This window comes from Hemicordylus capensis, chromosome 2 (genome assembly GCF_027244095.1).
Source record: "Hemicordylus capensis ecotype Gifberg chromosome 2, rHemCap1.1.pri, whole genome shotgun sequence".
NCBI lineage: Eukaryota > Metazoa > Chordata > Lepidosauria > Squamata > Cordylidae > Hemicordylus > Hemicordylus capensis.
In genome coordinates, this window is record NC_069658.1 from 230,177,374 (window position 1) to 230,200,368 (window position 22,995).

Genomic DNA, 22,995 nt, shown 5'->3' on the forward strand with positions numbered 1-22,995 from the left:
CAAAATACAACCTTAAATCAGGCAGGGTAAGACCACCTCTTTCTTTAGCATCTGTTAAATTTTTAAATTTAATTCTTGGTCTTTTCCTTTGCCAAACAAATTTGGTTATGTCCTTTTGCCATTGCTTGAAACAAGTTAATGTGTTAATTATAGGAATAGACCTTGGGTTAGGGCGGTATAAAAATGTGCTAAATAAATAAATAATAAATAATAAATAATAAATAAAAAGTCTGAAACACAAACAACATTTTAGGTAAAACATTCATCTTCACAACTGAAATTCTTCCCATTAAAGATAAGTTCATTCTAGTCCATCTTTGCAAGTCAGTTTTTACTTTATTCCATATTTTGATATAATTATTTGAAAACAACAGAGAGTTTTTGTTTGTCAACCAGACACCCAAGTATTTAATTTTCTTCTCCACTTTCAGTTTACTTATTTCAAAAAAATCTATCATTAGATTTCTGGTCCATAGTTTTTGTCAACACCTTTGTTTAGTCTTATTTATATAAAACCCGGCCAGTTGGCCAAATTGTTGTATTTTTTGCAAAAGTCTTCCGATCTTCTCTAATGGGTTTTCTAGAAAAAACACCACATCATCCGCAAAGGCTCTAAGTTTATACTCCTGTTTCCCAACTTTCGGGCCTTGTAGTTGATCATCTTTTCTAATATTTCTACAAAGCACTTCCAGTACTAATATAAAAAGTAATGGGGAAAGTGGACAGCCTTGTATAGTTCCTTTTTGTTTTTTACAATTATCTGATAGTTCCCCATTTATAATAATTTTAGCGTATTGCTCCAAGTATATTGTCTTAATAGCCCTAATAAAATTATTACCAACTCCCATTACATCCAGTAGCCTCCACATAAACTGCCAGGAGACATTATCAAATGCTTTCTCTGCATCCAGAAAGATAATAGCTATCTATTTATCACTGAGTTTTTCGTAATACTCCAATGCATTCAGAACTGTTCTCACATTATCTCTTAATTGCTGTTTTGGCAAAAAGCTTGCTTGATCTTCATGAATAAAAAGTCTTAATACAACCTTCATTCTCCTTGCCAAAATGGCATTTAGAGCATCTGTTAAAAATTTGTAATCCTTACGTTTCCTTAAAATCCTGGATGGTATTTCTTTCAGAACTTTTATCTGTTGAGCTTCAATGGTAAGGGCTTTGGCAAAATGTGCTTGCAGTATCTGCTCTGTAATTGATTTGGAGTTGAATTGAACCATGCAATCTCTAGATAATTTGTTTATTGTGGCATATTCAGAATTCACACGAAAAGCTGCATCTATCTGCTGTTCCATCTCTTCACTTGAAATTCCCCAAAATAGTGTGAGTTCCTCCCTAAGCACTTTTTTGAAATCTTGACCAGTTTTTTCTGAGATTCCTCTAAACCTCAGGAAATGCTCTTTTTGCCTCAGTTCCAACAAAGCCATCTGATCTAATAATTTTTCCCTGTCATCTCTTAGTGATCCCACATCTTGCTCCAGGCTTTCCACCCTTCTTTTAAATTCTTTGTTGTCTTCTGCCAGTTTTTTCACTGTCTCCTCAATATTTGATGTTCTCTTATTAAGTGTTTGTATATCCTGACTTATTTGTTGGAGGGTGCCAGTATTAGCTTCTAGTAACTGTTTCATAGCAACTAGTGTCTCATTTAACTCTGAAGACATTTTCCCTTCACCCAGGCCTGGGTTTGGAACAGAAAGTCTCCTAGTTTGTGTTTGGGTCTGTGTTTGGCTCTGCTGCTTTGCCTTTTGCATTATTTACAACTCCTCCAGCAACACAGCTCTTACAGCAAGATTCAGCCTCTTTGTTGTCCAAGAAAGTAGAGGCCTGGAATTATTTTCCAAATAAACTCAGCTCCAGACCGCAACCTTTCTATCTTATCACTGCCAGTTTAATTTTCCCCACAGTTCAATAATCCGCCTTCTTCCTCTAATTGGTGCACTTCATGATAGACATATTCAACAGCAAACAGAAAATCGCTTGTTTGTTGAGTTAAACTCTCTCAGAAGGTACTAAAAAAAAAAATTCCAACTGCTTTGCTTTTTAAAGTTTTTAGAGAAGAACTTATTTCCCCTCTGTTACTCAAATTTCCCGGAAGGTGTGAGCTCTTTTATACATATTACTGCATCGCGGATTCAAGCCCCGGGATTACAACAATTGTAGCTAAATTTTTCTACATTGCCATCAGGTTAAGGTCCCTATTAAGTGCTTAACTGTGAGAGCTGTTTATTGTTTTTAAGTAATTTATTATGAGTGATGGTATTCTGTTTTTTTGTGTTTTAGCATTGTTTATTGATCGTTGTATTGAGTATATTTGTTACTCATATTTCTGTTGGCCAATGGCCGTAATAAAATTGATGATGATGATTTTTTAAGTTTTAAAACTTTTAGCCATCAGTTTAATTCTTAAATTCCAGCATTTAATACACAGATTGAATACCCATCCTTAATTTATATTTGGCAGACTTACAACTTCACAGCATCAGCTTGAGATCTGTCCAATCTTTACAGCAAAAGCAGGTAGAATGCCAGCAATTTATCACTAATCACGCTGAGAGGTGAGCTTCTAGAACTTTAACCATTAATTATAATCCAAACCAAAAGAAACTGGATGCCAGACCGGCTTCTGTCCATTGGATTTCCAATGAAGGAGTGTGGCTTGACTTCCGGTTGGACTGCTAACGAGGCTGCATGCTTCCCGACAGGGGAGACCGAGGAGGAGTTATTTTGGGGTTTTTTGAGGCTTCATAACCCCCACCACCACCACCCTGGATTAAAGGGTCTGGATCAAGATTGACCACTGCATCCCCCAGAGCCTGCTCCTTATGTCAAGGCTGCACTGGAAAGTACAGCTTTGATTTAAGTCGAGCGGTGGGGGCTGGGATTCATCAGGCCTTTACCCCTTAGGGGTTGCCAATCTCTCTGCTTTCTGGCTGCTCTTCATTTTTTTTATGGCTGCTGCTTTTTGGTGTTTTTATTTGTTTGTGGTCTTAATTGATTTTAATATTTCAATGTGATTTTATGGAATGTTATTGCATTAACTTTTGTAAATTGCCTTGGGATGAGTTTTATGAAAGATGGTATTTAAATTGAACAGTGAATGAATGAATGAAATCTCCTCTCTGTCAATGCCAAAAATTCTGATATTGATCTGACCCAACAGAGAATTAATTCCCACATTTCCAGCAGAATAGAACCCTTTGGAAGTTGTTTGTAGCAGTAATTCTGACAGTTCCAACAATGGCACTATCAGATCTGACTATCCTAATATATACATATTCTTGACAACAAGTACTTGTTGAAAAGTACTCAACAAGAAGTAGTGAACCCAATAAAAACTGACTGTGGGTGGAGATCAGGGACCACATGAAGGTGAATGCAAACCTGCAGCTGTTTGCCCGAACTGCCTTGCCACCTGCACCTTGGAACCGAAGTGTTGCAGAATGGAAATTTCACAGCAACACACTGTCGAGTTTTGATCACAGGAAACCACTGCAGGAGCTATTTGAAAATGAAAAGGATTCAAGAAAGACACGGGGAGCCTGTGATGAGCAACCAGGAACAGATGCTGCTGGGAGAGGTTTTCAGGCTGCTTCAGCAACAGCATCTTTTTCCTCCCCAGAGAGAGCTAGGGAAAGTGAAACGTGGAGGTAGTTCTGGAATTCAACTGGGGGATGAGAGGGATCTGTGGAACAGCAAAAAAAAACCCTCACTAATCCCAAGAGAAAGCCATATGCATTTCTCAGCGGCATTACCATATTTGTGCAGGCACATGAAGGAACATGAACTGCGTGCCCCCAAGGACCCCTTCCTTGTTGCTCCCAAGATCACCCCCAGATCTTCCTGCTCTGCCAACTCTGCTGTTCACCACTGTTACCATGAGGGGGTTGGTGCCAGCCTGTCTGTGTGCCCACCGCCTTGCCACCTTCTCAGTCTCCTGCTCCTGTCTGCCCTCATTTCGACACAGACTCTTGCCACACAGGTAGAGAGGAAACCAACAGCTCATCCACTCAGCCAGCAGGCAATGCAAAGGTCGGCTGCAGTTTGAACTAGCTGACGTTTCCAGACTATGTACAAAGGCAGCCCTACGTAGAATGCATTGCAGTAGTCACACCTGGAGGTTATATCAGTGGGTGCACCACTGTTTTAAGGTCATCAAGGAATGGACACAACTTTGAATCAATTCGAAGCAGATAAAAAGCACTCTTAGCCATATCCTCCACCTGGGAGACTAGGGTGAGGCCAGGATCCACTCTCAAATTATGTACTTTCTGGGGGAGTGTAACCCCATCCAAAACAGGAAGCTCTATCCCATCCTTCAAGTTTTGGTCCCCCCAAATGAGTATCTCTGTCTTGTTTGGATTCAGCTTCAATTTATTCCTCATCCAGCCCATTACTACTTTTAGGCGGACATTTAGGGAATGAATTCCATTTCCTGAAATGATGAGGAGCAGAAATAGATTTGGGTGTCATCAGCATACCAACAACACCCTGCACCAAAACTCCAGATGACCTTGCCCAGCGGTTTCATGTAGATATTAAAAAGCATCGGTGACAAAATGGAATCCAGAGGGACTCCATACAATACTCCTGTTTTAAAGAGCAGCTATCACCAAGTGCCACCATTGGGAATCTACCTGAGAGATAAGAGCATAATCACTGCATAGCTGTGTCTAAAATCTCTCAGGCAATCCAGAAGAATCCAATAAGTGGTATTGAAAGCTTCTAAGAGATCCAAATAAACCAAAAGAACAGAACCTGAGGGGTATACTTGTGATTCAAATGGGCCGTAACCCAGAATTTGGCTTAAAAGAAGCCAAATCTGGCAACAGAGAGCCACACTCCCTCTGTCGATTCCTTGGCAGAAGTTATCTGTCAGGCTGACCAAGGCTGTCACAGCCCTATAGCCAGCTCTACAGCCAGTTTGAAATGATCTAGATAGTCCCTTTCCTCTCATCTTGTGGTAGCAATTGTCCCCTGTGCTAAGCAGGGTCTGCCCTGGTTTATATTTGAATGGGAGACTACGTGTGGGCAATGTAAGATCTTCTCCTCAGGGGATGGGGCCGCTCTGGCAAGATCACCTGCATGCTTGCATGCAGGAGGTTCCACGTTCCCTCCCTGGCATCTCCAAGATAGGGCTAAGAGAGACTCCTGCCTGCAACCTTGGAGAAGCCGTGGCCAGTCTGTGTAGAAAATTCTGAGCCAGCTGGACCGATGGTCTGACTCGGTATAAGGCAGCTAACTATGTTCTTATGGGGCGGGGAGGAGACAACTTTCTATGTTCCTATCTCCCTTGCAAACCAGAGTCTCTAGCTACCCCAGAGGTTCCCCCACACACACCAGGAGAATTCCCCGTCTTGCTATTCAATCTCAGGAAAAGCTGCCAGACAGGTGACCATGAAACTCACTTTCTACAATCAGCCCTTTCCCCTTAATTCCTCTCTCTGTCTTTTACCAGTAACAATGGGACCTCACATTTTCCCTGGGAGCCTCTTTTTTGTTCATCTGTACTGCCCCAAGCATTAATGGTTGGTGGGGGGTGGGGAACTACACATGTGTTCAACAAATAGAAGTGTAGAACAGTAACTCTTTATTTTCAGACCTTGTGCCCCAACTCTTCTGGCTAATCACCTAAGCTATAGAGAAGTCGGAAGTCAAGCCTTCTGGCAATCCTCCCACATCAAGATCTAGCCGTAGACTCCCTTTTCTCTCTCCATGCAGCCATCTGCAATTTAAGCCACCTGATCTATCTGAAACTCAGCTGCACTGTATGACTGCAATTTGCCTATTCCTGCTGCTTCTACACTGTTCTTGGTTTCTATTTCCTATTGTTCCGTCAATTTACCCTTCCTTTGTACTAAGATCACCGCCACCTCTCGTAATGGCCAATTTAACAAGGAGACTCTGCAGGAGTCATGATTCCAGTCAAATCTATGGTTTCCATTCCTTTCAACAAATGTCCCCAAAGCAGTTAACATACATGTGAATAAGTAAATAAAAGGGCTCCCTGTCTCCAAAGGGCTCAGAATCTAAACAACAAACATAAGATAGACACCAGCAACAGCCATTGGAAGGATGCTCTGCTGGGGATGGATAGGGCCAGTTGCTCTCCCCTGCCTAAATAAAGAGAACCACCAAATGTCTCTTTCCTAAGTGAGCAGGCAATCCTACCAGTCCTGGTTGTGCTATGGCCTGTCCACACCTTTCTTCCTCACACAGGTTTTTCTTATTGTGTGATCAAGTTAGAATAAAAGTAATATGAAAACACACAAGTGTTTCATGGATTGTCATACAGATTATGCAGTTGAATTATGGGATGTGGAGTGACATTTCAGCCTCCATCTCTAAGAATCAGCGCTCATGCTGGGATAAACCACCTTATGGAAATAGTTTAAGAGAATAAGACAGTATAACAGCTGAAAACACTTTAAGATAATAAGATGTTAAAAGAACGTAAGAACAGACCTGCTTGATCAGGCCCAAGGCCTATCTAATCCAGCATTCTGGCCCACCAGATGCCTCTGCGAAGCCCACAGGTATGGGCATGCCCTCTCTCCTGCTGTTGCTCCCCTGCAACTGGTATTTCATGGCGTCATGCCTCGGAGGCTGTAGGTGGCTCACAACCATCAGACTTGTAGCCATTGACAGACCTGTCCTCCATGAATTTGTCTAACCCCCTTTTATAGCCATCCAAGCTAGAGGCCATCACCACATCCCATGACATAGAACTCCATAGATTAATTATATGCTGTGTGAAAAAGTACTTCCTTTTGTCTGTCCTAGATTTCCTGAGCGTCAGTTTCATGGGATCACCCCTGCTTCTAGTCTTGTGAGAGAGGGAGAAAAATTTATCTGTCCACTCTCTCTACTCCATACATAATTGTATACAACTAAATCATGTATCCCGTAGTTGCCTCTTTTCCAAACTAAAGAGCCCCAGATGCTGTAGCCTTGCTTCACAAGTAAAATGCTCCCGGCTCCTTATCATCTTGGTTGCCCTCTTCTGCACCTTTTCCAGTTCTACAATGCCCTTCTTGAGATATGGTGACCAGAACTGAACACAGTACTCCAAAGGTGGCCACACCATAGACTCGTATAAGGCATTATAATATTAGCAATTTTCTTTTCAACCCCCTTCCTTATGACCCGTAGCATGGAATTGGCCTCTTTCAAAGCTGCCGCACACTTTATTGAAACTTTCAACGAGCTGCCCACCATGGCCCTAAGATCTCTCTACTGGTCAGTCACTGACAGCACACATCCCATCAGCATATATGTGAAATAAGGGTCTCTTGCCTCAATATGCATCATTTTACATTTGCTTAATTTGAACCGCATATGACATTTAGTCTCCGACTCCCTCAGTCTGGACAGATCCTTTTGGAGCTCCTCACAATCTGTTTTGGATTTCATTACCCTAAATAGTTTAGGGTCATCTGCAAATCTGACCACTTTGCTGCTTACCCCAAATTCTAGATCAAGGATTCTCAATGTTGGGTCCTCAGATGTTATTGGACTTCAACTCCCATAATCCCCAACCCAAGTGGCCTTTGGTTGGGGATTATGGGAGTTGAAGTCCAATAACATCTGGGGACCCAACATTGAGAATCCCTGTTCTAGATCATTTATGAACAAGTGAAAGAGCACTAGTCTGAGTACAGATACTTGGGAGGACCCCACTTCTTACTTCCCTCCATTTAGAGAACTGTCCATTTATTCCCACCCTCTGTTTTCTGTCCTTCAACCAGTTCCCAAGACTGGCTATCTCTGGCATTCTGTCCCCAAACCTGCCAAGAGGGGAGGGGAGGGGAGGGGAGGGGTGAAGATTGCTGGAAGCAGCTCTTTTACCCCTTAAGGGCCAATCCAATGTCTCTTCACAAAGACGCCCATCAGCAGTGATGTAGTTGCATATTCAGAATACAGGTGCTCTCCATGTCAGCCCCCATAGCCCCACCCACCCTGACAGTCATGCCCCATGGCCACGCCCATCCCAATGGCCACACCCCTTACATAGATAAATGCAATAATTTGGGAGCAGCGGTTTTGTTACAAGAAGTTAAGGATCAGGTCAATTCCAGGGCATGTACTAGAATGAATGACCGGGAATGCCCACTGGAATGCACTGGTTCCTTCCCAATGGCCACAGGAATGCATGGAATAGCAAGAGCAGCCCATTATTTCCATGTAGAAAGCCCTGCATCCCTGCTGAGACCTTGGAGGGGGGAAAGTACCAGGACCACGTCCCTGCAGCACTCCACCACCACTGCCCCTCAGCCAAATCTCTGAAAGGTCACTTCAGAGGGAGGAGGAGGGTCCCTCAGCTGACGTTGCTTTGTAGCCTCCCTGCTGCTTCTCTGCAAACACAAAATCAGAGCGTCAGAGTGGAAAGTCACCCTAGCAAGTCTCTCTCTCTCTCTCTCTCTCTCTCTCACACACACACACACACCCTGCCCCTCCCTCTGCAGCAGTGAGACAGGGCTCTTTAACCCCTCCCAGGCAAACGCTGCTCCAGTCTCTTCCTCACAACGCCACTGGAGTAAGGCCTGCAGGTGGGAGGGGGCAGAAGTGGCAGTGGGGAGGAGGGGTGGCTGGGCCCGGAAGCAGAGACTGGGGCAGAACAGGGAGGAGAGGTAACCTCCGGCCCCAAAGAGCACACAGATGCTCTGTGCGAGGTCGGCTAGTCTATATTTAATTCTCTAAGGCGTGGCTAATCCTGTGTGTGACAGATCTCACGAGGGTTCGTGAGCAGAAGCACCATGGTGATTGGACAGTGGGGATTCCACATGCAGATTGGCAGGAGGAGCCTGTGATGGTTAAGGACTTTTGGAATGTAACTGTTACTGGTCGAAAGATGTTCTTGTTTGTAGCGGAGAGAAACAAACAAACAAAGGATAGTGGGCAGGGGTCTGCAAAGAGAGGGGTTATGAGGGAGGAAAGGGCCCCTTCAGGAGAAGGAGCCTGCCACTGTGTCAATTAGATGGGGAAACAAGAGGAACAAGATCTGTTAACTCAGGGAGGGAGAGAAAGAAAGGAAAAAAGAAGGGAGGGGAAGAGAGAAAGAAGGAAGGGTGAGAGATGGGCCCGGGTCTGTCAGCGGCCTGAGGGGAATGAGCCGCAATGGCATTGGCAGCAGCAAGGAAGGGCCCAGTCAACCACTGCTGCTGTTTGGGGCTACTGAGGCCATCGGCGGAGGGAAAGAGGCAGGCAAGGGATGGGCCTGGGCCTGGGCTTATCAGTGACGTAAGGAGAATGAGTGGCCATGGTGGCAGCAGCAGTGAGGAAGGGCCCGGTCAACTGGTGCTGCTGCTCCTGCGGGGAGGAGCAGGACCCGGGTTCATGTGAGGGTGGGGAGGTCTCTGGGGATAGGGAGTTGCAGCTTGGCCAATAGGTGCCACAATGCTGCAACCACGACCAAGAGGGGTGAGGGGGATAGAAGAAGCAACGGGATCGAGGAGGAGGAGCAGGAGCGCAGCTCAGCTGAGGGTGGAGAGATCTCTGAGGTGAGGAGGCTGTGGCAGGGGGTGAGGGGAATCAAGTACTAGTGTGCAGATGCTCTGCCCAGGTGAAGCTAGTTAACAAACATTCCGTTTAGTTTTACATGTTGTGTTAAGGACTGTCTGTGTTCACTCATGCTCTCAAATGCTGGGAAATAAGGGCAACATCCCTAACTGAAGTGTTCCCTCTAACACATGTGTGTGTACACACACTCAAGCATTTTTTGATGTCCACTCAGTTAATTTTAGATCCCACTCAGGTTGAATCAGGAAGGCCCCACTCTGAATGCATGGGCGCACACAATCCATTGATACTGCCGCCCAGAACAAACTCATTCCACACACAGATGGGGAAAAAATTATAGAGCACGCTGCCTAACCGATGTGTTATTTAGGCTATCTGTATATAGGATGGTATTTTATGCTGTGCTTAGCTTCAGCTTCACAACTATCTTGGAGGCGGATGGTTGTCAGTGGCAGACCGGGAGAACTTAAGGCCCAGATTGGTCTGTTCACTGGAAAAGACATGAGGAGTGAATGTCCCGAAGAAGCACTCCCCAGACTCATCCAATTTTATCCACATTCGTCCTTTTACTCACCATTTTACAATTATAAAAAGTAAGAAATGTATATTCAAAGGAGAAAGTCCCACTGAAGTCACTGGGACAAGTCAAAGTATGTCCATTTGGAGTCTGGGGGAAAGTTAGGCCCAAGAGTAGGGATGTGAATGAACTGAGATTTATGCACAGGTTTGGCGCCAAACCGGTTCAGACAAAGTCCAAACCAGTTCGGAGTCACAGGGAGGGGAGTGGTGAGTGGGAGTTTTTTTTAAAAGAGAAGAGCAGGCCGTATGCAACTACCTTTTGGGGTGGCGCTCAACCAAAGAACCAGCACACCATGCCAGAACACACATGGCATTTGTGCATGCACCCCTGCCATTTGCGTGATCAGCAACACCATGCTGACCATGCAAATGGCACCCGCATGTGCACAAATGCCATGTGCATGCTGGCACCACATACAGGTTCTTGGGATGAGCGTCACCCCAGCAGAAATCTGCATGGGGTGGCAGAGAGCAGGTGAGGACCTGTTCTCTTTTCTTAAAGCTTGTGCTCACCCCTCCCCTCTCAGTGATGCTGACATGGTACATGAAGTTTGGTTTGTGAACATCCTTAAATCCCTCCTTACACTTCCCTCCTGACCTGAGGGCTGGACTAGATGGCCATGGGTTCTGAGTCGATAATCTGGATTTTGTCACTACTTTAATTTAGGGTGGAGAAGATGATCTTCAAGCCACTTAATCCGGGGGCAGATGCTTAGAGGCACTATGAGATTTTATGGGTAATTACTGGCTGCCCCCCAACAGGAAGTCTGTGCTATGCAGCAGTGAGAGTTTCTACCACAGACAAGCATCTCCCCTCCGTCGGCAAATTCATCCACAGTTTCCTTACTCATGTAGAAGATGATCCCAGCCACCAGCAGGACAACAGCAGCCACAGCCCCCAGGATGCCCCCCACAATGGGGCCCACTGGAGCTGAAATGGAAAACAAGAATACAATAATTGAAGGGAGTCCCCAAAGAATTGCGGAGGGAGTGATGGGGGGGAATATAAAAATAGAACTAAATAGTTGGAGTCCCTAAACAATCTCCTTTGTGATGAATATTATTTATGTATTTAGTCATTATTAACCATTCTGAACCACTTTTTATCAAAGTCTGTGAGATGCCACTGCTTTTAGATGTGTGGAACTAGCAAGACCCTCGAGGTTAGCCAGTCAGACAGGAGCGAAAAAGCTCCCAAGAGTCTCTGTAGAGCTAGTGTGAGAGGTGAGGGGGACTGTTGGGGTAAGGCATAAAAAGAATCCCAGTTGGGATAAGCAGGGCCTGCTTTTAGGTGGCCCCCGATATTCTGCAATTCCTTCGTCAAGGAAGCTAGCATTGCATCGGCCTAAAAATTGGGGCTAAGGTATTGCAAGTCCTATCAGAGGGGTAGTTTTTTGGCAGCAAATGACTGCGATGAAAAACATCATTATTGATAAACCATTTGATACAATTCCTCATTATATTGGTATTGTTAAGAACATAAGAACAGCCCTGCTTGATCATGCCCAAGGGCTATCTAGTCCAGTATTCTGTTTCCCACAGTGGCCCACCAGATGTCTCTGGGAAGCCCACAGGCAAGAGATGAAGGCATGCCCTCTCTCCTGCTAATGCTCCCCTATTGATATTGCATCCAAGAGTACTGGGGCTGGGGGCTTACTTTTAGTGAAGATCTGGCTCCTTTGAAGAAATCAGAGGCTGCAATGAAAGCATTTTACATCACCACCTTCCTTCCCTGATCTCACCCCGTAATGCAGCAGGAAGGCATACAAGCAACCTCATGACATGGCTTTCTTTTCCTGGTGTGTTACTGGGGGAGAAATTACCATGCCCTGTAACTATAGCATGGAGCCACATTTCCCCCAAAAAGAAGAACCAGGAAAAGGATGTTTCTTCCTTTCATGGTGTGGCAAAACCAGGGAAAGAGAGGAGGCAATGTTAAAGACTGATGCTGTAGGTGCCCAATTTATTTCTTTGTTTCTAGACTGGATTTCATTCAAATAATCTCAAAGTGGTTTACAATATAATTAAAACAGTTAACACAATGCACAAAATGCAAATATTAAATATAAATAGATATTAAAAAACAGTACAGCACAAAACACAGAGCAGCAGCAAAAACCAGCTCTCTCACCTGAAAGCCTGAGTGAAGAGTCTCCTTTTGACTTGCTTTCTTAGAACGGCGGTGGAGACTGAGGCAGAGGCGTAACGACGCTTGGGCAGGCAGGGCACATGCCCTGGGCACCACTTGGGGAGGGGGCACCCAAAAGTGCCATGACCCCCGCCCCCACTAAATTTATTTTTCAGTCAGCCGTGCCAACGTGGCTCCCCTCCCCCATGAGCTTTTGACTCCAGCTGGCCTGGGCGCCTCACTGCCCACGAGTTCACCCCACCCCCACCCAATTCATTTTTCAGGCAGACGCGCCGGCGCGGAAACCCCACCTTGGCTCCGGCTGGCCTGGGCTGGGCGCTCCTCACTTCCTGCAGCACTGTTGGCCGCATGATGAACTCCTCCCGAGTCCTGGTACTACTCCCCGCCCCCCACTCACAGGCATGCGCGAGTTAATCTGAGAGAGCGAGGAGGAGTGCTGTGTAGCTTGCTGCTGCTGGCTGTGGCTCCCGAGCCCCGCCGCCGCATGTGATGATCTGCTACTTTGCACAACATCACCACCACCACCATCATCAATAAAGTGTTCACAGAGGAGGATCAGGTAGGTGTGTGTGTGTGTGTGTGTGTGTGTGTGTGTGCTTTTAAATTATTATTATTACAATTAATGTATTCTTTAAAATACAGGAGCGTGGTGGGCTTGCTTTGAGGTTCGCTGGGCTGGCTTCTTCTTTGCTGGGGCCGGGGGTGTCTCGGGGTGGCGGCTGGCGGGGGGTCCGGGGGGTGGGGGGCGGCAGCAGCTGGGCTGGAGTGGAGGGTGGGTGGCAGGTGTGGGCAAAATCCCACTGCACCACAGCAGCAGTGGCGGCGGGTGGTGCGGTGGATCCCAGAGCGATGCCGAGGGGCCTGCCGTCTGGCCCGGCATCGCTTCCCAACTGTGATGGCTGTGGGGCGGCCAGGGGATGGTGAGCAAGGTCCTTCCACCCCAGCGGCGCCGGGCGGCCCGGCGGCGCTGCTCTATGATGGCTGTGGGGCGCGGGGGTGGGAGAGAGGGGCAGGGCAGAGAAACTGCGCGGGGGGGGAGAGGGGCAGGGCAGAGCAGCTTCTCCGAGCAGCAGGGCGGCGGCGGGCCTGGCAGTGACCTCCCCCCACATGCTGCACTCCTATAGGAAAAGCCTCTAGCCCTCTCCAGCTGTTGGTCGGGGCGGGGGGGGGGCTTTTAGAGGTGCGCACGGCAGGCGCAGCAGAAGAGAGAGGATCCTTCTCTCTTGCTTCAGTGCCCCGCCCCTCTCCTGCTCGGAGAAGCTGTTCGTTGTTTCTCTGTCTCCCTGAGACAGAGAAACAACGAGCAGCGGGGCGGTGGCGGGCCCGGCGATGACCTCCCCCGACATGCTGCACGCCTACAGGGAAAACCTCTTGTCCTCTCCAGCTGTTGGTCGGGGGGGCTTCTAGAGGCGCGTGCAGAGGGCGCAGCAGGAGGAAAGAGAGAGGATCTTCTCCTCTCGGCTGCAGGCTCATGTGCTGCTGCAGAGCCAGAGAGCCGAAGCCTGTGTTTCATCATTGTGGAAGCAGGGGAGGGATCGCACTTCATCTTCTGGGTCTCTCGCTGGCTTCTGGGTGAACTTTGCTTCAGAAAACCTGCTTGGATTAAGTGTGGCCCTTTTCTTTCCCTCTTTGAACCCATTCCAGTTCTCCTCCTGAGGTGTGGCCTTGGTGTATGCAATCAAAGCAACACGCTTCCCTTGCTTTGAAATGCCTTGCCATCTCGAAAGGGTGTCAGGCAGCCGTTTTGTTGGGGTTTTTCCTTTTTCTTTTTCCAAATAGAATTGAGAAGAATATGCAGGCACAGAATTATTGCAGAGCCACCATTCTTGTGATAAAGAATTTTGTGGTAATATTCTTCGTAAGTAAAGATTGTAGTAAATCATTAGGTAAATAATTGTGGTTAATTATTAAGTAAACCTAAGGTCTGTTCTGTAACTTTAAAAAATAAATGGCTGCAGGGAATTGGCATGCAGCCCTTGTGTAGACTGACTAATTTACCTAATAATTTACCACAATCTTTACTTAAGAAGAATTTTGCCACAAAATTCTTTATCACAAGAATAAAGACTTCACTGTGCATGTTAGCAGGGTTGTTTGTGGGGGTTTTTTGTAGGAGAGAAGATCTCAAGTATTGCTATAATAAGGCTTATTTTCCCTTCTGTGGGCTGTACATCATGTTTCATCATCCTAAGTAATGCAGCACCAGTGATGATTTTTTTTTTTAAAAGCATGTTCCTCACATTCTGTATCAGGCATAATTTAATTCTGTTTCTTTTGGGAAATATATGCTGCCTGTTGGGTTCTTTGAAAGCTTGATATGAAGTGTATTAGAACAATTATGAACACAAACCAAATATCATTGATTTGCATGTATGGTTACTAGCAATGTGCTGTGGAAAATATGTGAGAAATACTACTCGAAAGTACATATTAATATTAGCTAATGTTCCATATTTTTTATTCTATCTTATTTTTTTAAACATTTATATCCTGCTCTTCCAAGGAGCCGATCATGATTGACTCTTCATGTGTGATCTCCCCTTATTTTTGTTTTTATGCTGTTTTCTTTTTAGCTTAACTTAAATAAAGAAGCAAAAAGGAATGCCTTGAGTAATCTTATTAGTATAATTTATATGAAGCATGTCTAATTCTGTATAAGTATGGGCTTTGTTGTTTTTGTTAGAATTTTGAAAAAAATTATCTTCTCCATTGCAAGCTGGAAAATGGATTGATTTGCTTAACTTAAACATCAGAATGTAAATGTAGACTGCAGAAAGGGCTTCTCTCGCTCTTAATAATCTATACCAGTCTAGTTTTAGTGCCCTGTGCCTATGCTGATCAAATAATAATAATATATAGGGGAGTGGTACTAAGCATCAACAATACAAAATCAATACCACTAAATGAACAAGATGTGAACTTGCAAAAAATACTCAGATTGCTATTCTGAAGTCAGTTTCTATCTCATGGCTTAAAGACAGTCACCTGTCTCTAAGCCGTGACAGTCCATTAACATGTATAGGTGCATATTATTATTATTATTAATTTGATTTCTATACCGCCCTTCCAAAAATGGCTCAGGGCGGTTTACAAAGAGAAATAACAAACAAATAAATAAGATGGAACCCTGTCCCCAAAGGGCTCACAATCTAAAGAGAAACACAAGATAGACACCAGCAACAGTCACTGGAGGTACTGTGCTGGGGTTGGATAGGGCCAGTTACTCTCCCCCTGCTAAATAAAGAGAATCACCACGGTAAAAGATGCCTCTTTGCCCAGTTAGCAGGGCATATTAAGGATTCTAATCCCCTTGTCTTGAATAGCTTTCTGAAAGATGCATGTCAGATGTTTGGACGGGGGCAGGGGCAATTTCAGTGCTTGCCCTAGGCACCGTTTTCCCTAGTTACGCCTCTGGACTGAGGAGAGGATGCCAGTCGTGAGAACATTCCAAAGGCTAGGGGCCATGTCCAAAAAGGCCCTGCCCCGCGTGCTCAGCAGCTGAGCCTCCCTCACTGTTGGCATGCAGAGCAGAGTCCCCTCTGATGATCCTGTGAAGCAGGCAGAAATCCTTGGGAGCAGGCAGTCCCCCACCAGCCAGATCTTCAGTCATATTCCACCCTGCTAACTTGGCAAAGAGGCACCTTTTAACGTGGTGATTCTCTTTATTTAGCAGGGGGAGCGTAACTGGCCCTATCCACCCCCAGCACAGAACCTCCAGTGACTGTTGCTGGTGTCTATCTTATGTTTCTTTTTAGATTGTGAGCCCTTTGGGGACAGGGAGCCATTTTATTTTTATTTATTATTTCTCTGTGTAAACCGCCCTGAGCCATTTTTGGAAGGGCAGTATAGAAATTGAATGAATGAATGAATGAATGAATGAATGTAAGCCCTCGCCACCCCCACTCCAATGCATTAAGATGATACTGAGATAGCCTCTGAGCCTAGAGATTGCCTCCCATCCACACAAGCAGACACTGATAGGCCTGTCCTCCATGAATTTATCTAAGCCCCTTATAAAGCCATCTACAATCTTTTAAATATCACAGGTTGTGACACTCTTCTTGGAGTTCATCCCATCCACACAGTTCATATCCCCCACTCAGTCTCTCACCAGGTTCCTTCCAGGCACAGAGGGGAGGCTCTGAAAAGCCAACGTGGCAGGAATAGTGGGCCCTGTCCTTGGGGTCAATATTGATTGGTTGATTGATTGATCCAGGTACAGTAGGTGCCATCTGAGTTAGGGACAACATCCCCATGGTGGGTCCCTTGCTCCAATGACCCTCCCCCTGGGCATTTTGGAGCCCCCTCGCCCGGTGTTGAGGACTGGACTTCCACTTGGAAGACCGATCCAAAGAGCACCCCTGATGATGATAATCCCTTCCTCATCTCCCAGGATCTGCCCTCCCAAAGTTGCAAAAAAAGCCAGTCCTTTCTTCCCTCTGCTCAGTCGCTCACCAGGTTCCTTCCAGGCAAAGAGGTGAGGCTCTGGAAAACCAACATGTTCCACCTGGCACTGGTAGTGGGCCCTGTCCTTGGGGTCAATATTGATGCCAGTCCAGGTGTGGTAGGTCCCATCTGAGTTGGGGACAACATCTCCACGGAGGGGCTCCTGCTCCAAGAATTCACCATCTTTTTTCCAGGTTGCATGGATCTCCCTGGGGTAGAAGCCGTAGGCCCGACAGATGAGAGTCTCCAGGCCATTGGAGTCCATCTTTCGCAGCACCTTCACAACTGGGGGCTCTGCAAAAATGCAATCTTGGGCAATTTCAATACATTTCAGATACATTTGATGTATTGATGCATTTCAATATATCATACAGCATTTCTCCGATAGATGCTGTGCTCTGAGAGTAGGAAGGAACCTAAATGGTCAGCCAGTCCTACCCTCAGTCTCCTGACATGGGGGACCACACACCTGCAGCATCACAGAGAAATGAAAACCTCCAGGTTGCAGCAACCTCCATAAGCATCTTGCAACACAGAACATCTTCAGATATATCCCAACAACTAGCCCATAATTCTAATCTCTTCCCTTGTTCATTCTCCACAACAGGAAGATCAACTTTTCAGTCTAGATTGCACAGGGGGCAACAGGGGGTAGAGAAATATCTGTTCTCACCTCTTCTCTGCAGAGATTCCTTGGCATACTTTATGTATTTCTTTAGCCATTCAATGCAGTCCCCTTCCAAGAAATCCTTGTAATACTGAGGACTGGATGCGAAAGTGTCACACTTCCTCTTGAACTCTGGAGCATTGGCTGTTACAATCCAGGAGAGGGTGTCCTTGTCGAAGCTGAGGAAGTCCCTCCCATTGTAGCCCATACGGACATTCCCCACTTTCTGACCGTCCTCCCTCAGCTCACAGGCAATTATTCCCTGCCAGGTGAGAAAACCTAAACAGGAAGAGGAGACTGAAGTTGGTTCCTCATCGACAGCCTAAACCAGCAACATGCTGATGCACCCCAAACTAAGCTTCCGGATACCCCATATAACTCCATCCACAGGACTAGAAAACTCTTCCCTTGGAGATGCACCAGCTTTCTCTCTGGAACAAAGTGTTGATTGTGTGCAGAATGCATGGTGCCCTGAACCAACACTTGGGCCCAAGGAACGAGGGGATTTGAAATCCCAATAAGCCTTGTGTGTCCGCAAGAAGCACCCCCGTTACAGGAAAATGTCCAGCCTCAAAAACAAGGAAATATGCTCTGATCAGGAGAATAAATGCATATTTACCCTGACTAAGGTCCACATAAAGCATACATTAGATTGCACCCAAGTCATTAAAGGGAAAGTTCTCCTCAGAGGAAACTGTTGATTCATAATAAATCGCTTCCTGAAATAGTTTCCTTTCATGGAAGCTGAAACGTAAAACTTTACCTAGGATATGAAGAAGGTGCACCTGTTGATATTCCGGCTGTACTTGAGCTGCATGTCAGCCAGTACTTCAGTGGGTGCAGTTCCAATCTCCAAATGCTGGAGGAAGTACTACCTTCTGAATTTCTGCCTGTCATGGAGCTCTCATATCTAACCACTGAATGACAGGCATGATGGAAGCAAGTAACGTTTAAGCTATAAAAATGATCATGCTTCCACCATGCCCAGAGCTTTGTGTCTAACAGCTGAATGACAGGCAGGACCTCACTAGATGGTGTTTCCCCAACATTTGGAGACTGGAACGGCACCCACTGGATTTCTGGCAGTCATGCAGCTGAAGTACAGGTAGCATATCAACAGGTGCTGCTTCCATTCTCATATGCATCTATTGGATGTCTTCCTGTCAAGTCCTAGTCCGTCTGGCCCTTACAAAAAACTCAGCAGCCCCTGAGAGGGAGGAGGATAGTAGCAGTGGTATCAGTGGTTCTTCCAAACTCCACTCACTCTCACTCTGGTTGCCATATTTCTGAACCATCATCGCATACTGCTTCAGTCTCTCATCCAGACCAATCATATGCTGAATGTGCAAGTTCCAGTGCTCAGGATCATCCTTCACTAACTTCTTCATCCATGGAACTACAGGCTCGGGCTGCCTTATCTTCTTATCAAAGTGTATGAAGATCTGGTCATCCAGGTACCCCAGACCCATGAATTGGGGTAGCCCTTCAGCAGAATCCCACACTTCATAATGAAACCTCACAGAGTGTGACGAGGAGCCTGAAAAGGGAGAGAGATGGGCAGAGGAAGGGGGCCTTGCCGTTATCACCTTGCTGCCATACAGTGCTCGCATGGGTCTCCCATTCAAATGCAAACCAGGGCAGATCCTGCTTAGCAAAGGAGACATTTCATGCTTGTGCCCACAAGACTAGCTGTCCTCCCATAAACCAGCTCTCCTGGTACATAAGATACCTCTATGCCCCAGATCCCAGCACAGCAGCCTGATGCTCATATGGCAAGCCATTAGGAAACATTTCCACCCATGGCTCTGTGTTTGCTCCTGTCACCAGGCGCGTAACAATGATAGGGCAAGGGGAGACAGTTGTCTGGGGGCCCCACTGCCTGGAGGGGCACCCCAGGGGCACCTCATGTGACTCCCCATTGCCCCCTGCCCAGCCCCATAATCTCTCAGCCACTTGCCCTCTTCGCCGTCTCTCCTGCTTATTCTCCTGGCCCGCAATGGAAGCAGCAGGCAAGCTGCAAAGAGCTCCTTTTCTCCCGCCTCTCAGCTGATCGGCGGGTGGGCGGGGCTTCCACGGAGTAGGCCGCAGTGAAGCCTGAACTCGAGTAGGGCCCAAGCCAGCCAGCCAGGAAGGAGGAGGCAGCCAGAGTGTTCTCTGCAGCAGAAGACCCCTTGCTGCCCTGCTCAACCCAGACCAGCATTTGCCAGGTAGAGTGTGAACTCCTTTTTGTGGTTACCTTTCCCGCCCCCCCCCCCCATATAGGGATCTGCTTGCCATAGGGCTTGGATATGGGGGTGGGGGAGGAGGGACCGAGACATCTCTGAATATTTATTTTGAAACAGCTTGGAAAATTTGCTGACTTAAAAAAAACTATCTAAAAAGTCCTATAAGTGGCTTGTTTCATGGCAGAAAATTGCAAAAACTTCTGGAACAGTATTTTATTAATTTTATTTATTCATTCATTCATTTATAAATGCACTTATGTTCAAGTTGATTTGCAACCCAGAAGGTCTGAGTGAGAACTGTGAAGCATGTGTGGTGCTTTTATTTTATTTTTCTTGTGTGTGAACTGCTCCCCAATAACTTGCAGGGACTTCAGGGTAAATCTGGCCAACATGTGAATGCAGCACCTCCATTCCAGAGGAGATGTGTCTTAAAGGGCTTTAAAAGCCTCCTGTGAAAAACCTCCTGCAATCAAACTTGACTGAATTTGTTCAGAATTCTGGGAAAACAAACATAGGTTCACCCTGCATGGTTGAAAGTCTCCTTTGCTAATCTGCAGCGAGGGGCCCATTTTAATAATTCATCTTTCTAGTGTGTTCTAGGCATTAAAAGTAATACAAATGTATAGTACTCAATGTATATCACTATATATTGTGATGTGTGTGTGTGTATTCAGTGAAATGTATTTGCAGGCAGGATACTTATTTTGAAATATCAGACTTAAATCCTTGGGGGCCTGGGGTGTGCGGAGGCCCTGGACTTTGGGGGGGGGGCATTTTAAAATCTTGTCTCTGGGCCCACTCCAACCTTGCTACGCCCCTGCCTGTCACACACCGCAGAACATTGAGGAGGAGCAGCAGGAGAAAGATCTCTGACCATCTGCTCCTGCCAGGGGAGAGAGAGTTCTTCCTCCGCTAGACTGAATTTGGCTCCTTAGTCAAACACAGGGACCCTCCAGTTTTAGGCTTAGCTCACTAGCGGGCCAGTATTTCCATTAGCCACCCATCCCCTCTCTTCCCTCAGATCCCTTCCTGCCTCACAGACAGAGGGCTTGGGGGAGAAGCAGGTCTCCTTCCATTTGCACTGGGAGGGAGATGATGGAGAGGGAGGGGGCAGTGGGGGCCCTCTCCTACCCCTCAGAGAGGATTCCTCCTGCTCCCTTCTCAGAAAGGGCCCTGGAAAGGAGCCTTCCGGGGAGGAGGTCTCATTTCACCAGGGGAAGATCCACATGGTGCAGCTGGGGGTCCTGCTGGCCAGAGGCTGGGGACACTCCCCACTGATGATCTGGCAAGTGGATCTGTAGATGCCTGTTCCAACAGTGTTCAGGTGCAGGAGCCGAAATAAGCGCCTGAAGTTCTCACACATCTCTGCCCCATTCCTATCAGCTTTGGATCACCCTCCTCGTTCTGCCTGTGCCACCCCCCCCCCGAGTCTGGGCATGTTGGAGCAGCTGTCTGCTGTATCCCCCCTCAACCCCACCCTCCTCTCTGCTGCAATAAATTACTGTAACATGGAAGGAACGGCAAGGATTATAAAAAGGCCTCCTAAATGTTCAGGGTCTGGGAGTGGTGTATACTGAAAACAAAGCGCTTCCCTTGAGCTTGCAAAACTCAGCCTGGCCAGGAAGGACACGGGACAGCCAGCTAGTCTGTGCAGAAGCAGAATGGAGGCTGCAGTCTTCGACCACATGAAGGCAACCACCTTACTTGCAGACTCAGTGGGGTTTCAACTGGCAGAACAGGTTGGGATTAGCAAGGGAGCTAAGAGCCACCTTTTCTGGCTCTGCTGCAACTCATCCCCAGCCCCATTCCTCGGACAAGAAGTTCCCATAGGGCCCTGGCTCAGCCCTGGACACGTGGAGGGAGATTAGCCCGGAACTCCCCCGCAAAGCGCAGCCGCCCAGGAATGGAAGCGAAGCAAGAGAGGAGTCAGAGCGAGGCACCCCCACCCACCCCATGCGGAAAGCGAGTTTGCAGGATCCGGAGTCTCTTCCACAACTGGCAAGTGCGGGGAGGCGTTTCTTGAGCCCCCGCTCCACCCCTGAGACTCACCCGAGCAGCCCCCCAGCAGGAAGAGGGCAGCTGCCTCCAGGAGCAAGCGGTGGGCATCCCGAAGTGGCATCTGGCTGGAGTCCGTTGTTTCTGGGGCGCGATCTTCCCCAGCTGCCGTCGAGCGGGGCGTAGGACAGAGGCGAGCATGAGGTGCCTCCGGGCTGGGATTGGCTGAGAAGGAAATAACCCACCAATCAGAAAAATGCATGCAGGCAGTTGCTGGGCATATGCAAACCAAACTTCACAGAAAATTATCTCTGTCACCTCGCCCTTCTGTCTGGGACGCACTGACGGCACACGCGCACACACACACCCCTTACTTGAGGCGGGTGGGGGTGGGGGCACAGAAGGGGCCAAGATTTGGTCTATGGGAGGAGAGCTAGTCTTGTGGTAGCAAGCAGGCATGGTCCCCTTCGCTAAGCAGGGTCCACCGTGGTTTGCATTTGAATGGGAGACTACATATGAGCACTTTAAGAGATTCCCCTTAGGAGTTTGGGCGGTATAGAAATATGCTAAATAAATAAATCAAATCAAGCTAAGTGCCAATGGGCAATGAAAAACCCAAATTGTGTGTGGAGTGTTCCCGGATAGCTTGCAGGGACTTCGACTTCAAGCTGGATGATGTGTGAATGCACAGCCTCCATTCCGAGCTAAAACTCCCATCTGGAATTGCTGCAGACTAGGGCTGAGAGGGACTCCTGCCTGCAGCCTTGGAGAAGCCGCTGCCAGTCTGGGTAGACAATGCTGAGCTGGATGGACCAAGGGTCAGACTTGATAGAAGGCACCTTCCTGTGCTCTTCTGTGTTCCTTTTGTGGGTGGGCAAGCTGTGTCCCATGCATTAGACTTCTGAAACAGAATGGAGGGGCAGGTGGGGGCAAGCCACTTCGTGTGTGTGTGTGTGTGTGTGTCTGCCTGCCCCTTCCTGGAGCCTCCCCTGCCAAGGTAGGAAGGGAAGGGGGTACAATGGAGGCATTTGAGTGAAGTGGGCGGGGGTTAGCCTTGCTCCTTAGCAGGGATCGAATGACCATTTTCTGAGTGGGATCAGGTAGATGATTTCCCCTAAATGAACTCTGGCTCAGGCGGAGACTTGGCGAGGGACTTCTCCTCCTCCCCACCCTTTAATCTGTCCTCCCTCTATGATATGATATATATAGCCCTGCTTTCTGTTCCGACATTTTCAGAGGTGTGCTTAACAGCCCCAAGAGACAGCAGGGCTTTCTCCATGGTATTGTTTTAACTTTTGTGTGAACCGCCTGGAGATTGTTTTAATGAGAGGCAGTAGAGAAATTTAAGAAAATATTTAACAATACAAATAGAGGTCTCCACATTCTGGAATTCCCTCCCTCCT

The 22,995-nt window shown here is 47.0% G+C and overlaps 1 protein-coding gene across 3 annotated transcripts; it reads right to left on the reverse strand.

Moving 5' to 3' along the window:
• Positions 1–10,083: 10,083 nt before the first annotated feature.
• Positions 10,084–22,155, reverse strand: LOC128345858 (major histocompatibility complex class I-related gene protein-like). 3 transcript variants are annotated; one of them, XM_053298441.1, is made up of 5 exons: positions 21,647–22,155; positions 18,637–18,909; positions 17,379–17,651; positions 16,715–17,014; positions 10,084–11,041 (listed from the first exon to the last, which is right to left on the reverse strand). In XM_053298441.1, exons 1-5 carry the CDS (start codon positions 21,852–21,854, stop codon positions 10,842–10,844), a joined length of 1,254 nt encoding a protein of 417 aa, XP_053154416.1. In that variant the 5' UTR covers positions 21,855–22,155; the 3' UTR covers positions 10,084–10,841. The 3 variants fall into 3 exon arrangements, with proteins under 3 accessions (XP_053154416.1, XP_053154415.1, XP_053154414.1); XM_053298440.1 differs by lacking the exon at positions 10,084–11,041 and having other exon boundaries at positions 16,241–16,999; XM_053298439.1 differs by lacking the exon at positions 10,084–11,041 and having other exon boundaries at positions 16,241–17,014.
• Positions 22,156–22,995: the final 840 nt, after the last annotated feature.